At 47.8% G+C, this 18015-nt stretch overlaps 1 protein-coding gene across 3 annotated transcripts in view; it reads left to right on the top strand.

Moving 5' to 3' along the window:
• The first annotated feature begins 461 nt into the window (after window positions 1-461).
• Window positions 462-18015, top strand: part of EPSTI1 (epithelial stromal interaction 1) — a 40661-nt gene continuing 23107 nt past the window's right edge. The window contains exons 1-3 of one of the 3 annotated variants that reach the window (XM_081917908.1): window positions 462-678; window positions 16467-16525; window positions 17843-17926. In XM_081917908.1, coding sequence (XP_081774034.1) covers window positions 590-678; window positions 16467-16525; window positions 17843-17926 — 232 coding nt within the window. In that variant the 5' untranslated portion in view covers window positions 462-589. Of the gene's footprint in view, window positions 679-6826; window positions 7029-16466; window positions 16526-17842; window positions 17927-18015 lie in introns of those variants that run through there. The other 2 variants (XM_081917909.1, XM_081917907.1) reach the window with 2 other exon arrangements.

Genomic DNA, 18015 nt, shown 5'->3' with positions numbered 1-18015 from the left:
CATGGTATCAAATCTGCGTTCTGGATTTTCCTGGTGTTTCTTCCCCTACCCTCCCTGTAATGACCCAGCTCAAAAAGGCCTGCCAGGAAGGCTAGGGGACCCTTCTGAGGTGTAAGACAACCCTGCCATCTTTCTAGACACCTCCCAGTCTGCTGAGTTTTCCCTAAACACCTATTTACTTCTGATCCAAAGCAAACCTTGTCTTTCTAATGGTATGCAATGGACAAAAATCAAGTAAGCGCACTTAAATTAACAAATGCTTTCAAACGAAATAATCACTGAATGGTCAGGTGAATTTACCCTTCCCCCTCACCACCACAGAAGTTAATGTCATGCCACTGATATGAATGGAATATCGCAAGAAGTTCGCACAATACCTCCCAGGATTGTGGGAAGCATCTTACAGTTTTACCTGAAGAGCAATTATTGGATAATGCTGGGAGCCACTCATTGACAGAAACTTCCAAACAGAATGTTGGGCTCTGGGAAGGCGGCAGTTGGGACAGGTGAGCCAGAGAAGCTCAGTGATGTGCTTTGTATGTTGCCAAATCTGGCAGCAACCTGTGGACTGCTTGTATAAGTGTAATAGATGTCGAGTAAAAGGCCTCAGCATCGGTTGGTGCCTTTGCGCACAAAAACAAAGAAAGATCCCAACGTGAAGAAAGGCCACAAAATGGGGTGAGTTTTGACTTGCCACACAAATGCCAACACAACAAAAGAACCCGTGTGTTGTGTTTATGATAAAGGCTTAGGCACATATCTCCCTCAATATGCAAATTTCCCTCGGCTCAATTCATAAAGACTTGATGCTACGAACTTTATTGACATTTCTCAGGGAGAGCAGCTTTCAATAGTTCTCGCCTGGGTTGGAAGGATGCAGAGACACTAAACCTTTGGGATGGATTCAACTGACCGGCCCCACACCAAGATTTCAGCTAGTGCAACAGGACTTCTCCCCCTGGTGCCCCCAAATTGTCTTAAAGGTAAATGTAAAGGGACCCTTGACCATTAGGTCCAGTCGTGACCGACTCTGGGGCTGCGGTGCTCATCTCGCTTTATTGGCTGAGGGAGCGCCCGGCATACAGCTTCCGGGTCATGTGGCCAGCATGACTAAGCCGCTTCTGGCGAACCAGAGCAGCACACAGAAACGCCGTTTACCTTCCCGTCGGAGCGGTACCTATTTATCTACCTGCACTTTGACGTGCTTTCAAACTGCTAGGTTGGCAGGAGCAGGGACCGAGCAACAGGAGCTCACCCGTCATGGGGATTCGAACCGCCAACCTTCTGATCGGCAAGTCCTAGGCTCTGGTTTAACCCACAGCGCCACCCGCGTCCCTCAAATTGTCTTAGGGGGAGATTATTATGTTGGGCAGGCTTAAATGGGAAGCATTTGGGAAAGCGGGGTGTTGAATTCTTCCCCTTGACACCTGAGATGTATATTTTTAGGACCCACTCAAGTTGGGATTGTAATTTGTTTTCTACTGCTTTTTATTGTTGTATTTTACATTGTTGGGAACCACCCTGGGATCTTCTGGCTGCATTTGCCCTGCACCCACCCCAAGTGTCTGCCGTTGTGTGTACAGTCGTACCTCCTTTTGCATCCCGGATCCCAACGAAAGTGCCGCTCGACAAAGTGCCGCTCTGCGCATGCACGAAGCACGATTGGCAAACCCGAATTTTATGTAGAACAAGGGGCTAATATGAGTTTGCCCCTGAAAAGGGAACATATTTCAGAGGCCATTGTCTGTTATTAGTTTAGTCACTTGAGCCCGAGACTCTGAAGCCACATTGGGCAAAAGATTCCTACATTGCAGGGGTTTAGACTAGATGGCCCCTTGTAGTCCCTTCCAACTCTACGGTTCTGTGATTCTGAGTTTTGCACGATGATCTACAGAAGAGATGCTTTTGAATTCTGGTGCTGGAGGAGACTCTTGAGAGTCCCATGAGCTGCAAGAAGATCAAACCTCTCCATTCTGAAGGAAATCAGCCCTGAGTGCTCACTGGAAGGACAGATCGTGAAGCTGAGGCTCCAAGACTTTGGCCACCTCATGAGAAGAGAAGACTCCCTGGAAAAGACCCTGATGTTGGGAAAGATGGAGGGCACAAGGAGAAGGGGACAACAGAGGACGAGATGGTTGGATAGTGTTCTCGAAGCTACCAGCATGAGTTTGACCAAACTGCGGGAGGCAGTGGAGGACAGAGGTGCCTGGCGTTCTCTGGTCCATGGGGTCACGAAGAGTCGGACACGACTAAATGACTAAACAACAACTACAACTACAGAAGAACTCCAGAAATAACTGCTGGGACAAACCATACTTTACAGTTTGCAGGAGAACATCTATTGAAAATGGTGCTTAGGAATAAACCTAGCCATTAAAAGGTGGACAGGTTCATAGTCTGAACCAGAACATCTCTAATTTGAAATGAAAATTACTAGGGTATACAGTGGTACCTCGGGTTAAGTACTTAATTCGTTCCGGAGGTCCGTTCTTAACCTGAAACTGTTCTTAACCTGAAGCACCACTTTTGCTAATGGGGCCTCCCACTGCTGCTGCACTGCTGGAGCACAATTTCTGTTCTCATCCTGAAGCAAAGTTCTTAACCTGAAGCACTATTTCTGGGTTAGCGGAGTCTGTAACCTGAAGCGTATGTAACCTGAGGTACCACTGTACTTCCCTGACTGAAGAAGCTGTTTTCCCTATTGCCCAACAACCACACCTATTTCTGGATTTATTGGCTACATTTTAATCCTACTCTGTCCTCCCAGGTGTTCAGGGTGCTCATATGGTGTCTTTGCCCCCTTTTAAACCTCAGAACAGCTTCGTGAGGCTAGGATGAGTAATATTGTTGATTAGTCCAAGGTCACTAGGGAATACCTAGATTTCAAATCCTATATTCAATAGGATTCAAGTCCAATAGTTACCCACTACAGCACCACTCAACACATTTAGGGTAGGGGATTAGACCCAACAGTAGCAGATTCATGTGCCAGAATTTGCCCATGGATTTGTTATAAGGGGGGTGATTCAAAGTTCAGCAGGAGACGGAGGAGAGCTAAATTCTATCCCTGTTGAATTTCCACCCCCCTGCTGCTTCTCTCTGGCTGTCAAATTTTGAGGCTCCAGTTCTGAAAGTAACCCATAGCAGAAGAAAAATGGATAGGGAAAACCAGGAGGGGGGCATGTAAAGCGCTCATTCCCCCCTTCCCGCCTGCCCAATCTGTGCTTTAAGTTACTTCTCCAACTTTATATGGAATTGGTGCAAACTGCATACCGAAACAAATGCTGTGTACCATCTAGTTTTGCCCTTAAGGTCTCCTTTCTTAAGCAGGATTGCCACACACATCGCTCTTCTGTGTGGGGTGGGAGCCCCCCAACAATTATGGGGTTCTGTATGCCAAAAAGAGCAGCAGACCACCCCGACTCCCATTTCCATGCCAGAAAAGTCTCCACCAGAAATTCTTTTTGTGGTGTGGCTATTAAAAGCACAGGGGGAAAAAGACGTCACCTGAATTATTCCAGAGAAATGTGTTTGCATACAGCAGTCTAGAAAATTGCAAGCCGTTTTCAGAGTGTGTTCTGGGACATTCCTATTGACTTCAGCGGGGCCAAACTGTATTTGCTTCAGCAGCAGAAATTATGTGGGTGAACTTCTCCTGGCTGGGAGATAAGTGGTGAAAAAGACTTGCCTGCTGTGCGTCAGGCTGTTGTTAAAGGCACAAAGCAGGCCCAGTTGTTTAACATTGTGGGTTAAAGCACAGGACCTAGGACTTGCCGATCAGAAGGTCGGCAGTTCAAATCCCCGTGACGGGGTGAGCTCCCATTGCTCAGTCCCTGCTCCTGCCAACCTAGCAGTTTGAAAGCACGTCAAAGTGCAGGTAGATAAATAGGTACTGCTCTGGTGGGAAGGTAAACGGTGTTTCCGTGCACTGCTCTGGTTCGCAAGAAGCGGCTTAGTCATGTTCACATGACCCGGAAGCTGTACGCCGGCTCCCTCGGCCAATAAAGCGAGATGAGCGCCGCAACCCCAGAGTCAGTCACGACTGGACCTAATGGTCAGGGGTTCCTGTACCTTTTTAGGCCCAGGAAAGCGAAAGGAAAGGCTGGAAACCTTGGAGCTGGCAAAGGCCTTACTAGGTAACCATTTCCAGGTTACCTTCCCAAACATACTGCCCTGCATGGCTTGGCTCTGGCAAAATGAATGTCCTTTCCCCATCATGTCTACTAGGCAGGTTTCTGTTATGTACTGAAGTTCTCACCCTGGGCCAGCAGGGGGATACTGTAGATAGTTCAGGTCCACATATGCAAATAAGGGATCGAAAGTGGCGTTCAGTGATTGGATACAGAAAATGGTTACTGTTGCGTTCTAGTGTAATGGAGCGCGTTACTTCCGGGTTTCACCACTCGGGCATGCGCAGATGCTCAAAATGATGTCATGTGCATGCGCAGAAGCGGCGAACAGCGATGTGCGCATGCACAGACGTGCTGTCGCTAGTTACATTTGCTTCTGGATGCGAACGGGGCTCCGGAACGGATCCCGTTCGCATCCCGAGGTACCACTGTATAATTTATACTGAAATGAACCCTTCATTTCAGTTCTGTTCTGGCCTGTGAAAAAACAAGAGCTGTGTCTTCTGATATGTTCACCCACAACTTAACAGTTTGCTCAGAAGTGCCCCCCAGCATCTAGCCCCCCCCTTAATTCTCCCACATTGAGGCTGCATTCGACAACCCACATCCTAGGGCGCAAGGGACCATAGCCGTCAACTTTCAGATTTGGAAATAAGGGATCATCAGCCTCACCTGTCCCAGGGACAGTCTACGGGATATCTGACAATCCAGGATAGCAGCGGGAAACAGCGCTGAAATAAGGGAATTTCCCGCAAAGAAAGGAAAGGTTGACAGCTCTGCAAGGGACTCACAGAACTCGCACCAGAGGACTGTGCCAACGGGATTGCAACTCACAAGAACGTTGGTCCCAGTCAACAGGCAGTGTCTCAATGAGCACAGTGGGGTGCATATGGGGTTCGTCCTGCCCCTCTTGTGCCACACAGTGCCGGGAGAGAATTTGGAGGCAGAGCTGAGGAAGGTAGCACCTGCCAAGGGGCTGGGCCTCGCTTGCCTCCTCTTTGGGTGGGTGTCGTGAGGAGCTCTCATTGGTCCCTGAGCTTCCTCTGTGTGAAGGCCTTACAGTGCCAGCCCAGCCATGCCTGCCCAACAGCGAGTCCTGTTGCATTGCATGGCGCTTGTTGTTGTTGTTTAGTCGTTTAGTCGTGTCCGCCTCTTCATGACCCCCTGGACCAGAGCATGCCAGGCACTCCTGTCTTCCACTGCCTCCCACAGTTTGGTCAGACTCATGTTTGTAGCTTTGAGAGCACTGTCCAACCATCTCGTCCTCTGTCGTCCCCTTCTCCTTGTGCCCTCCATCTTTCCCAACATCAGGGTCTTTTCTAGGGAGACCTCTCTTCTCATGAGATGTCCAAAGTATTGGAGCCTCAGCTACAGGATCTGTCCTTCCAGTGAGCACTCAGGGCTGATTTCCTTCAGAATGGAGAGGTTTGATCTTCTTGCAGTCCATGGGACTCTCAAGAGTCTCCTCCAGCACCATAATTCAAAAGCATCAATTCTGCGGCGATCAGCCTTCTTGATGGTCCAGCTCTCACTTCCATACATCACTACTGGGAAAACCATGGCTTTAACTATACGGACCTTTGTTGGCAAGGTGATGTCTCTGCTATTTAAGATGCTGTCTAGATTTGTCATTGCTTTCCTCCCAAGGAGCAGGCGTCTTTTAATTTCGTGACTGCTGTCACCATCTGTAGTGATCATGGAGCCCAAGAAAGTAAAATCTCTCACTGCCTCCATTTCTTTCCCTTCTATTTGCCAGGAGGTGGTGGGCCCAGTGGCCATGATCTTCATTTTTTTGATGTTGAGCTTCAGACCATATTTTGCACTCTCCTCTTTCACCCTCATGAAAAGGTTCTTTAATTCCTCCTCACTTTCTGCCATCAAGGTTGTGCATATCTGAGGTTGTTGATATTTCTTCCGGCAATCTTAATTCCGGCTTGGGATTCATCCAGCCCAGCCTTTCGCATGATGAATTCTGCATGTAAGTTAAATAAGCAGGGAGACAATATACAGCCTTGTCGTGCTTCTTTCCCAATCAGTTCCATATCCAGTTCTAACTGTAGCTTCTTGCCCCACATAGAGATTTCTCAGGAGACAGATGAGGTGATCAGGCACTCCCATTTCTTTAAGAACTTGCCATAGTTTGCTGAGCTCAACACAGTCAATGGCTTTTGCATAGTCAATGAAGCAGAAGTACAGTGGTACCTCGGGTTAAGTACTTAATTCGTTCCGCAGGTCTGTACTTAACCTGAAACTGTTCTTAACCTGAAGACCACTTTAGCTAATGGGGCCTCCTGCTGCCGCTGCGCCGCCGGAGCACGATTTCTGTTTTCATCCTGAAGCAAAGTTCTTAACCAAGCACTATTTCTGGGTTAGCAGAGTCTGTAACCTGAAGCGTATGTAACCAGAGGTACCACTGTAAATGTCTTTCTGGAACTCTCTAGCTTTCTCCACAATCCAGCGCATGTTTGCATGGCGCTTACTCGCAAGTAAGTGGGATCCAGGCTGGCCCTGCAACCGAGCATGCTCAGCGGGGGCGCCCCCGCGCATTTGGGCCCCTGGGGGGTGTGACTCCATCCTTCATGAAGACCACCTGTGTCCCTCGGCAGGTGAGGCGAGGGGGCGTGTGTTCGAGGGCGGGGCGTGTCTTGGCGGGGAAAGCGAAAGTAAAGCGCCTGCGGCAAACTTTCGATTTCGTTTCCTGCGGCTGGGCGAGGGAGCAGCTGTTCTAGGCGCGCGTGTATCCGCCAGCGGAGTCCTTGCAGCCGGAGCCATGAGCTGGACGCATTCGGCTTCTCCGTCTCCTTTGCCAAGGGGCGCCTCGCCGGGCGACGCCTCTGCCAACCCCCGGGATGGGGGCGCTTTGGGGCCAGAGGGCGGGCAGGAGCAGCGGCCGCAGCAGTAAGTAGCCCGGGCGCCGTCAAACTCCCCCCGTCTGAAATAATAAAAGGGAAAGATAAGCAGAGCCGTCTCATTCCAGTGACCCATTTCGTCCCGTATTAGGATCTATTTCTTGCTTTATTTCCTATTAAAAATAATTTCTTACTGAAGACTTTCTTGGTTTGCAAAAGTGCATGCGTTGCTTCTCTTTTCAGGTTGTGTTTTCCATGTTGTATTCATGGCGATTGTATTGCATTATATATTTCTTGCTTTCTCTGCAACTCATTATTCTCTTCCCTTCATTTCAATAGGGACCCCAGTAATGTCCTTCAGCCCTTGTTTCCTATCCACTCTCGACTTGTTCCCTGTGGGTGGCATTTATTCGTTTATTTATTTAGTGTAGCGCTACTTCGTTGTAGTGTATCAAACTCTAGCGTTGCCAGCACAGGCCTGTCATTAAGAAACCTAGTTGTCGACTGCCAAATAATATATTTCAAGAACCTCTTTGTGGTCTTAGGAGCTTTTGGGTTGAATTTGTAAAGTATCTGGATAAAAGGGCCCTTACAAAGTCCAGTAAACTACTGCGGTTTTCAAAGTATGCGGCCATCTAATGCGAATGATGCTAACAAGGTCTTGTTACTGTACTACCAGCCCTATTATAATACAGTCTGTGCACACTTCCACTTCTCCCTCACCTAGAAAGCACAGATCCCTGCGGTTTTCCATTTGTCCCACAGGTCTCCCTGGAAAAACCTGCCATTTTCCGCTGAAGTGGAGCGGATGGCGATCCATTGAAACCCGGTTGACATTTTCTCCAGTTCAGTGGTAATGAGGGGGCTTCCCTTTGAGAAAGCAGCAGGACAAGCAGAAGTCCTGCTTGGGCTGGGTGTCCATCAATATGCAGATGACACCCAGCTCTACCTCTCTTTCAAATCAGAACCAGTGAAGGCGGTGAAGGTCCTGTGTGAGTGCCTGGAGGCGGTTGGAGGATGGATGGCGGCTAACAGATTGAGGTTGAATTCTGACAAGACAGAAGTACTGTTTTGGGGGGAACAGGGGGCGGGTGGGTGTGGGGGATTCCCTGGTCCTGAATGGGATAACTGTGGAGTCATTTTGGACTCACAGTTGTCCATGGAGGTGCAGGTTAATTTGGTACGCGGACTGTCTCGCCAGAGTGGTGCATGCTCTAGTTATCTCCCACTTGGACTACTGCAACACACTGTACGTGAGGCTACCTTTGAAGGTGACCTGGAAACTGCAATTAATCCAGAATGCAGCAGCTAGACTGGTGACTGGGAGTGGCTGCCGGGACCACACCGGTCCTGAGAGATTTGCATTGGCTCCCAGTATGTTTCCGAGCACAATTCAAAGTGTTGGTGCTGACCTTTAAAGCCCTAAATGGCCTCGGTCCTGTATACCTGAAGGAGCGTCTCCACCCCCATCGTTCAGCCCAGACACTGAGATCCAGCGCCGAGGGCCTTCTGGCAGTTCCCTCATTGCGAGAAGTGAGGTTACAGGGAACCAGACAGAGGGCCTTCTCGATAGTGGCACCCATCCTGTGGAACACCCTTCCTTCAGATGTGAAGGAAATAAGCAGCTATCCTATCTTTAAAAGACATCTGAAGGCAGCCGTGTTCAGGGAAGTTTTTAATATTTAATGCTGTACTGTTTTTAACACTTGATTGGGAGACGCCCAGAGTGGCTGGGGAGACTCAGCCAGATGGGTGGGGTATAAATAATAAATTATTACTATTATATATTAAGTTTGGTTGAGCCCTAACTGTCATGTTCCTGAGTCTTTAGGAGTCATTTGTGGGAAGCAGCCAACCTGTTCCTACAGGTATGGAGAGAAAACCAAACAGCAGGTCTGGTCAAAACTTCTGTCTCCATTGAAGGCGGCCAGCGCTCATGCGCAAAGCATGTCAAACCTCCTTTGGCGTAGCGTGTAGACATTTCTCATCTTGCAAATGAAGTTTTCTGGGAGAGCTAGTGTGGTGTAGTGGTTAAGAGCAGTAGACTCGTAATCTGGTGAACCGGGTTCGCTTCCCCGCTCCTCCACATGCAGCTCCTGGGTGACCTTGGGCCAGTCGCACTTCTCTGAAGTCTCTCAGCCCCACTCACCTCACAGAGTGTTTGTTGTGGGGGAGGAAGGGAAAGGAGATTGTTAGCCGCTTTGAGACTCCTTCGGGTAGTGATAAAGCGGGATAACAAATCCAAGCTCCTCCTCCTCCTCTCCTCCTCCTCCTCCTCCTCCTTCTTCTTTGCAAGACCACACCCTACCTAGAAACTTAATTGAGTCATGCTCTGGAAAACTCCCATGGCTACATAGCAGGAAGTAAAAATAGGAAGTGTTTAGTAAATCCAGTAGCTCAGTTTGTTGTGGCATTTCCAGTACTCAACTTTTTAGAAGCTTGAACACGACATTAATTGTCTCTTAGGTGCAACTGCACAGTCCTTGTGTGTTGCTGTTTGCAAATAAATTCCAAAATCAAAACAATCCACAAAATTGGAACACCAAAACGCACTCTGCTTGTTAGCTCAGCTTTTGGTTAATTGGAATTGTGTTTTGAATCAACTATTGGGGCCTTTTTCACTAATCAGTTCATGATCTGATCACCACCTCCCTCAAGCACTCCAACAGCATTATTCTGAAGTCTAGACGAAATGAGAGTGCCGTTATCATAGCTGCCAATGCGTACTTTAAAAGGCTGCATGGGGCTCCAAACTGGATAAATAAGGGCTGCAGTACTGAGAGTTTATGTGAGAATCATTTTTCTCCATGTAGTTTCTCTTAATCTCTTTCCCTGAGCTGCTTTTTGCCCTGCTGAGTTATTGGGAGTCTTCTGGACCCATCCAACTGGGTCCTAAAAAGAAGCTGTTTCCCTAAGAGTTTGATTGTTTCCACTGCAGCGTGAGCAGCATGGGAACCTAGGATGTATTGTTTGTAGTCAATGATGAGCATAGCTTCCTGCAGAAATGCCCTACCAATTCAAAACAGGCTTGTATTAAAAAACAAAAATGTACAGTGGTACCTCAGGTTAAGTACTTAATTCGTTCTGGAGGTCCGCACTTAACCTGAAGCTGTTCTTAACCTGAAGCACCACTTTAGCTAATGGGGCCTCCTGCTGCCGCCGTGCCCCCTAAGCACAATTTCTGTTCTCATCCTGAAGCAAGGTTCTTAACCTGAAGCACTATTTCTGGATCAGCGAAGTCTGTAACCTGAAGCTTATGTAACCTGAGGTACCACTGTATTTGAAAGCTACTTCTTAGTAAAGGTAAAGGGACCCCTGACCATTAGGTCCAGTCATGGCCTACTCTGGGGTTGCGGCACTCATCTCGCTTTACTGGCCGAGGGAGCCGGTGTACAGCTTCCGGGTCATGTGGCTAGCATGACTAAGCTGCTTCTGACGAACCAGAGCAGTGCACGGAAACTCTGTTTACCTTCCCGCTGGAGTGGTACCTATTTATCTACTTGCACTTTGAGGTGCTTTTGAACTGCTAGGTTGGCAGGAGCAGGGACCGAGCAACGGGAGCCCACCCCTTCATGGGGATTCAAACCGCCGACCTTCTGATCGGCAAGTCCTAGGCTCTGTGGTTTAACCCACAGCACCAGCCACGTCCCTAAGCTACTTTTTACATTATAACAAAATGTGCAATCCACCCTTCGTCCGTATCGGTATCGGGGCACAGTGCCACAAACAAAACAACCAAACCTCAGAAATGGAATTTCACAAGCAGAACAAATTAAGACTGCTAAAACTATCAACAGCACAGCTGGGTTAAGCAATCAAAACTAAAACTCTGAAAATGCCTGGATTAGGAAGTATCCCAAAGCGACAGAGTTGGTGCCAGTCAGACCGCTTTGAGGAGAAAGCAGTCTATACCCAGAGTGCCATTGCCCATTAGGGTTTCTCATGTGTTGCCACGTAATGGATTACCTTAGATGGTGGAAGCTGAAGAAGATGCCACTCCTCAGACCCAGACGAAAGGCGCAGGCAGGCTAGAATAGGGAGAGGGGGTCCTTGATGAGTGTTGTCTAAGGCTTTAACATGCACCTTCAATTGGTCCAGGAAGTGAACAGGCAGACAATGGAGTAATTCTTCTAGAATTGGTGTCCTGTTGTTGCATCTGGCAGCCTCGTTGTTGCATCGTAGCAATGGCAGCCCCATGTGCAGTGCGTTAAAGTAAGGCAACTGGGAAATGACCAGAGCACAAGATACAGTGGTACCTCGGGTTACATACGCTTCAGGTTACAGACTCCGCTAACCCAGAAATAGTACCTCGGGTTAAGAACTTTGCTTCAGGATAAGAACAGAAATCGTGCAGCAGCGGCAGCTGGAGGCCCCATTAGCTAAAGTGGTACCTCAGGTTAAGAACAGTTTCAGGTTAAGAACGGACCTCCGGAACGAATTAAGTTGTTAACCCGAGGTACCACTGTACTGTGGCCAAACACTCTCTGTCCCAAAATGGTCCTAACTGGGGAACCATCTGAAGCCAAAAGAAGGCCACAAAAGACATTGTCATCTCTAGGGACAATGTTGGATCCAGGAGTCCTCACAAGTTATGTAGATGCTCCCTGAGAGAGACGGCAGTCCTATCGAGACCAGGCAGGGCACCTAAATCTCAGGTTGGAGAACTATCTCTGTCTTGTCAGTATTTGGTTTACTGGTCTCCTGCTTTGACCAGTAGAGCCCACAGTCTAGATCCCCCAGGTCAGGTAAGTGCAGTTTTGAGGTGGCAGTGGGTAGGGTTGGGAGAACGGAGCTGCTTTTTTGCTGTTGCCAGTGCTGGGTCCGGTGGCAGCCTGGGCCTGACTCTGCAATGCGCAGGGTGCAATCCACCCCAGCACCTAGCGCATCAGGGCCTTAGGATGTTGCCAAGGGGCACAGGGCCCATTGGCAGTGTTGGCCAGATCTGCAAGGGGTGGGGTCATCTGGTGCTGCTGACATGCATCTAGTAAATAACAAAGTGTCTACTCAGAAGAATGTTGTTGTTTAGTCGTTGAGTCGTGTCCGACTCTTCGTGACCCCATGGACCAGAGAACGCCAGGCACCTCTGTCCTCCACTGCCTCCCACAGTTTGGTCAAACTCATGCTGGTAGCTTTGAGAACACTGTCCAACCATCTCATCCTCTGTCGTCCCCTTCTCCTTGTGCCCTCCATCTTTCCCAACATCAGGGTCTTTTCCAGGGAGTCTTCTCTTCTCATGAGGTGGCCAAAGTATTGGAGCCTCAGCTTCAGGATCTGTCCTTCCAGTGAGCACTCAGGGCTGATTTCCTTAAGAATGGATAGGTTTGATCTTCTTGCAGTCCATGGGACTCTCAAGAGTCTCCTCCTGCACCATAATTCAAAAGCATCAATTCTTCAGCGATCAGCCTTCTTTATGGTCCAGCTCTCACTTCCATACATCACCACTGGGAAAACCATGGCTTTAAGTATATGTGTCAAATAACTAGGGTCAAATAAGTGTTGTTTTCTTTTTATAATACCTGGAAAATGGATCTCCCTTAGGAGGTTCTGGACTGTTCTTCCTGGGAGGTTTTTAAGCAGAGGCTGGGTGGCCTTCTGTCATGGATGCTTTAGCTGAGTTTCCTACATTGCAGGGGTCTGCACTAGAAAGATTACCTTTGGGCTCCCTTCCAGTTCCATGATTCTCTGTTTTCCTGCTTCAACATTATTTCATTATGTTCCTATCATTTTATGTAATTGTATTTTGTATAAATTTTGAAAGTATAAATAAAACACCTCCTATTTACAAGCAAAGCATTTAAATAGCTACCTTTCTACCAGTAGGATGGGGGTAGCCAGGATTTTTCTTGGGGTCGAAGGCAGAACCTCAGATTTGTATTGACTTTTTTCTTATTGGGGGGCAGCTGCCCCCTGCCTCCCCTTGACTACGTCCATGGGGGCCACAGGAAGGAAACAAGGTCAGAAGGGGGCCACATTCAGAAAAAGGTTGTGAAACTGTTAAGTTGTGGGTGAACATAGCCGACACAGCGATTCTTCAAACAGCTCTTGTTTATTCACAGGCCAGAACAGAACTGAACTGAAGGGTTCAGCCAGCCTGCTTATATAGAGCTCCACTACAACGCAACTATAACAACTTTCTGTAACTATGCAATCACTGAACATCACTTTCAATCCCTTATTTGCATATGTGGACCTGAGTGAAAACTATCTACAGTATTCCCCTGCTGGTCCAGGGCGAGAACTTCAGTAAATAACAGAAACACTCATGTACACAGATCAGATGCAAGCTGATATTGATAGTTCCTTACAGCAACTCTCTAATGAAAGCTTTAAGAACAGTCAGCCTGAGAAGCAACCGCTTGCATTTCTGCAGGCAGCAGAACGATTACATAATTAGGTTCTACAGATGTTAAAATCCATTTGCTACACGTTCATGTGCCTAATTAACTGAAAACGTGTCATATAGAAAAGGGTCAGCAAGAGATATATCGTGCGAAAATGCAGCAGTTTTGCAACAAAGGTACCGTATTTTTCGCCTTATAGGACGCACCGTCCCATAAGGCGCACCTAGTTTTTTGGGGGGGAAATAAAGGGGGGGAAATTATTCCCCCCCCCAGGCACGGGGCTGGGGCGGGGGAGGCCCGCCCCAGCTTCCCCCGACCCCAGCCCCCAAACAGGCAGCTCTCTGCAAGCCGTGGGAGCCCAGCGCTGGCTCCCGCTGCTTGCGGAGAGGTCCGCGAAGCCTGGACGCGTTGAGCTCTGTGCGCGCAGGCTTCAGCATGCAGGCAACTCTCCGCAAGCAGCGGGAGCGCTCCCGCTGCTTGCGGAGAGGTCCGCGAAGCCTGCATTCGCCCCATAGGACGCACACACATTTCCCCTTCATTTTTGGAGGGGGAAAAGTGCGTCCTATTGGGCGAAAAATATGGTAAATTAGGTCAAACTGCCACATTGCATTTTTAATTCCCCCACCGAACTCAGAATATTGCTGAGTTTAGATGCACTATATGTTATCATCACTCTCTAATGATGTACAATAAATGGGGATATCATACTAAAAGAGGAAATCAGGGTGTGTGCACAGGGTGTGTGTGGGTATCTCTTTAATTCTCTGCTGGTGTTTGTCAACCCTTTCCTTCTGTGCTCCAACTTATAAATCACTTTGGCTTCTCCTTTCCTTACAGGTGTCATTGCTATTCTTGCTGACTTGCAGAGCTGTCATACAAAGTGTTAAATGTATTTGGATCTTGCCTTGACAGAAGGGCTCTTGTTCCCAGGCGCTGTTCTGTAAGCGTCTCACAGAACTGAGCGAAGGCCTCTGTCTGCATAATAAAATAAGATTTGTTGCCTTTTCCCCGTGTGCTGACATTTCCTGTGTATGCCACAACTTTCTCATATCTAAAAAAAAATGCTAGAATCTATCTTTTGCTATTACCAAAAGCTACACAAGCCTTTAACTTTGATGCCATGGAAATGAAATGAGAATCTGGCCAAGCTGTGACAGAGTTCTGTTACTGCACTTGGCAGCAGACATTACGATTATGATCTAGGAAGTTTTGTCCTGGGAAATAAAAATACATCCTTCCGACTTCAGACGCGTCTGTAAGGACACATTCACCACTCTCCTTCCTCTGTAGCAGGGAGAAGGCAGCATAACTTCAGGTAGGGTGGTGGCGGTGAAGGAAAAATTTTGTATTCTGTGCGAAGTACAGTGGTGCCCCGCAAGACGAATGCCTCGCAAGACGGAAAACCCGCTAGACGAAAGGGTTTTCCGTTTTGGAGGTGCTTCGCAAAACAAATTTCCTATGGGCTTGCTTTGCAAGGCGAAAATGTCTTGCGAGTTCCTGCGGGGTCCCCCCCCCTTTTCCCCAAGCCACTAAGCCGCTTAACAGCTGATCCGCTAAGCCGCTTAACAGCTGATCCGCTAAGCCGCTTAACAGCTGATCCGCTAAGCCGCTTAACAGCTGATCCGCTAAGCCGCTTAACAGCTGATCCGCTAAGCCCCTAAGCCGCTTAACAGCTCATCCGCTAAGCCGCTTAACAGCTCATCCGCTAAGCCGCTTAACAGCTCATCCGCTAAGCTGCTTATCAGCTGATCCGCTAAGCCGCTTATCAGCTGATCTGCTAAGCCGCTAATAGCGCTAATCCGCTAAACCGCTAATGGGCTTGCTTTGCAAGACGAAAAAACCGCAAGACGAAGAGACTCGCGGAATGGATTCTTTTCGTCTTGCGAGGCACCACTGTACCAGAGAGGTTAGAATAGGTAAGGAAGCAAATAGAAGCACTAGGGTAGCCATTCTGAAAATGCTTAAGTTCATATTTCTTCTGATAAATACTAATTAAAAGAAATATGAACAAACTATTTATATATTACTCACTATAATTATTTATAGCCCATGCTTCAGGATAATGCTATCAAGGCAGTATACAATTAAATTGATCCCAAGTGAGTCTTTTTTCTTTTCTTTAGGGCTTCTCTTTCTGGAGTTTTCTTTCAGATTTATTTAGCTTCATACGTTTCGGGAGAGAAGCGGCTGTGTCTTTTCATAGCTGGCAAAATGGAACTACGGGTGGTATTCAGATGTGGCTGTGTACACATTAATGGCTTAAAAGTTGAAGTAATTTACCAACTTCCTCCCGCTGCCATTTCAATTCACATTTGCCCTTTGCTGTACACACCAGAGAGGGGTCGGGGATGTCTTCACCAAGAAGCGTTACCTGCTTGGTTTTCCTGCCCCTGCAATGCGCACACACAAAGAACCCCTGTTCGTGAAGATATCGCCTGTGAATGCTCATTCATGTGAATGTGCACAATGATTCTCTCAAATGCACACACCAGATTCAACATGAGAATGTGGCCCAGCTTTTCTAGTTGCATTGAAGCAGGTTTGAAGAAAAACAAATACCAGTGGTTATCTAGAACTCCAGCCCTTCAGATGTTTTGAGACTACAGTTCCCATCATCCCTGACCACTGGTCCTGTTAGCTAGGGATGGTGGGAATTGTTGTTCCAAAACATGTGGAGGGCCAGAGTTTGCCTATGCCTGATCTAGAAACTACAAAATCGGTATGGATTGTAGGTAACGTGTAAATATGACTTCAAAAATAGTGGGAGTGCACTGGATTGCAATGTGTACTCTTTGTGTACCCATGTTTTTACTCAGAGGAGACCCATTGAAATTAATGAGCATGACTAAGTTATGCCCATTAATTTCAGTAATTCTACAATGAGTAAAACATTGGTTTTTTACTCTTATGAAATATGGTTGCCATATTTCACAGCAACCATCACCATTATTTTCCATTGAGGGGAAAGACTGGGTCTGTGCAAGAAATAGTTTTGGAGGGTGGCATATGAATGTCCTTGTCTCAAATGAAATAAATGCAGCTAAAAATCTACAACAATCTAAAGATACATCTAGTGAATGCTAGATAGTAATGTATTTTCTCTCTCTCCCTCCCGTGTCTCTTCTTTCAACCTGCAACCTCTCTAGTCTGGGTGCGTTTGCTGTGATCCCTCCAAATCCATTAAGGAGGAATCAGTTACAGAAAAGTAAGTACGTGATCCTGTTGACAAACCTCTTCATAGCGTATCAGTTCCTGGGTTGTATGTTGCCTTTGTGGGCAGGAATAGATGCTCACAAGTCTTCCTTCTTGCTGACAAGTCCTGAGAAGAGGAAGGGTGTCGCTAATCTAGAAAGTTGCAGATGCTTTAAACCATCTGGGCTAGATTAGTAAATGGCAACAGGCAGCTCCTTATGCTTCAATTTTAACAAAGTGCACCTGCTAATTGGTGTGCTCTATAGCTTTTTTTCAGGGTGCTGTAGTCTAAACCACTGAGCCTCTTGGGCTTGCCGATCAGAAGGTCGGCGGTTCGAATCCCCGTGACGGGTTGAGCTCCCGTTGCTCAGTCCCAACTTCTGCCAACCTAGCAGTTCGAAAGCACGTTAAAGTGCAAGTAGATAAATAGGTACCGCTCCAGTGGGAAGGTAAATGGCGTTTCCATGTGCTGCTCTGGTTTCGGTGTCCCATTGTGCCAGAAGCAGCTTAGTCATATTGGCCACATGACCCGGAAAAACTGTCTGTGGACCAATGCCGGCTCCCCGGGCTATAAAGCGAGATGAGCGCTGCAACCCCAGAGTCGTCCGCGACTGGACTTAACTGTCAGGGGTCCTTTAAAGGTAAAGGGACCCCTGACCATTAGGTCCAGTCATGGCCGACTCTGGGGTTGCGGCGCTCATCTCGCTTTATTGGCCGAGGGAGCCGGCGTACAGCTTCCGGGTCATGTAGCCAGCATGACTAAGCCGCTTATAGCAAACCAGAGCAGCTCACAGAAACTCTGTTTACCTTCCCACCGGTCTTGAAAGTATTATGAGGACTACAACCTCATTTCTGCATTTTGTATATCCACTGAAACATTGACTGAATTGGATCTCACTCCTTTCACTTCTGCAAGACCTCTGCCCCTGTGGTCAGGGTATCATGACCGACTTCAGCTATTACAGTGTAATCCTACAAACGTGTCATTGGAAGCAAGCCTACACCTTGCAAGTGGCCTTAAAGTTCACTCTTGCAAATTATAGTTCCCTGTAGAAGTCATGGGTGTCGATGGGTGGCAGAGCCTTAGTCTCCAGGGCCAGCCCACCCACAAGGCAAGTTGGGGTGACTGCCTCAAGCGGCAGAAGCCCCTGTGGGCACCTTGCCACCAGTGTGGTGACACATTCCCATTTTGCCTCAAGCAGCACTTGAGTCCACCAAGTGGTCACTGACATTAACCTTGTGAGACATGTGGGGGCCATTTATTTTCTGCCTGGCCTGATACCTTTTCCTTGCAGTATTTTGACTCTTTGCTTCACTTACCATATTTCAGTTGCTACCAAAGAGTTGGAAGACCTGGAGAAATGGAAGGAACGGCACAGGCCGGGGCTAATTACCTTGACACCCCAGAAACTGGGTAAGCGAACAAGGGGGGGAAAGGGAAATACATTTGAGATGCTGTGTTTTTCTTAGCTTATTTTGAAGAATTCCGATTGTTTCCCACTG

This window comes from Podarcis melisellensis (genome assembly GCF_964234715.1).
Source record: "Podarcis melisellensis genome assembly, chromosome: 7".
NCBI lineage: Eukaryota > Metazoa > Chordata > Lepidosauria > Squamata > Lacertidae > Podarcis > Podarcis melisellensis.
Note: the sequence above shows the minus strand (reverse complement) of the source record. Positions and strands in the feature narration are given on the sequence as shown.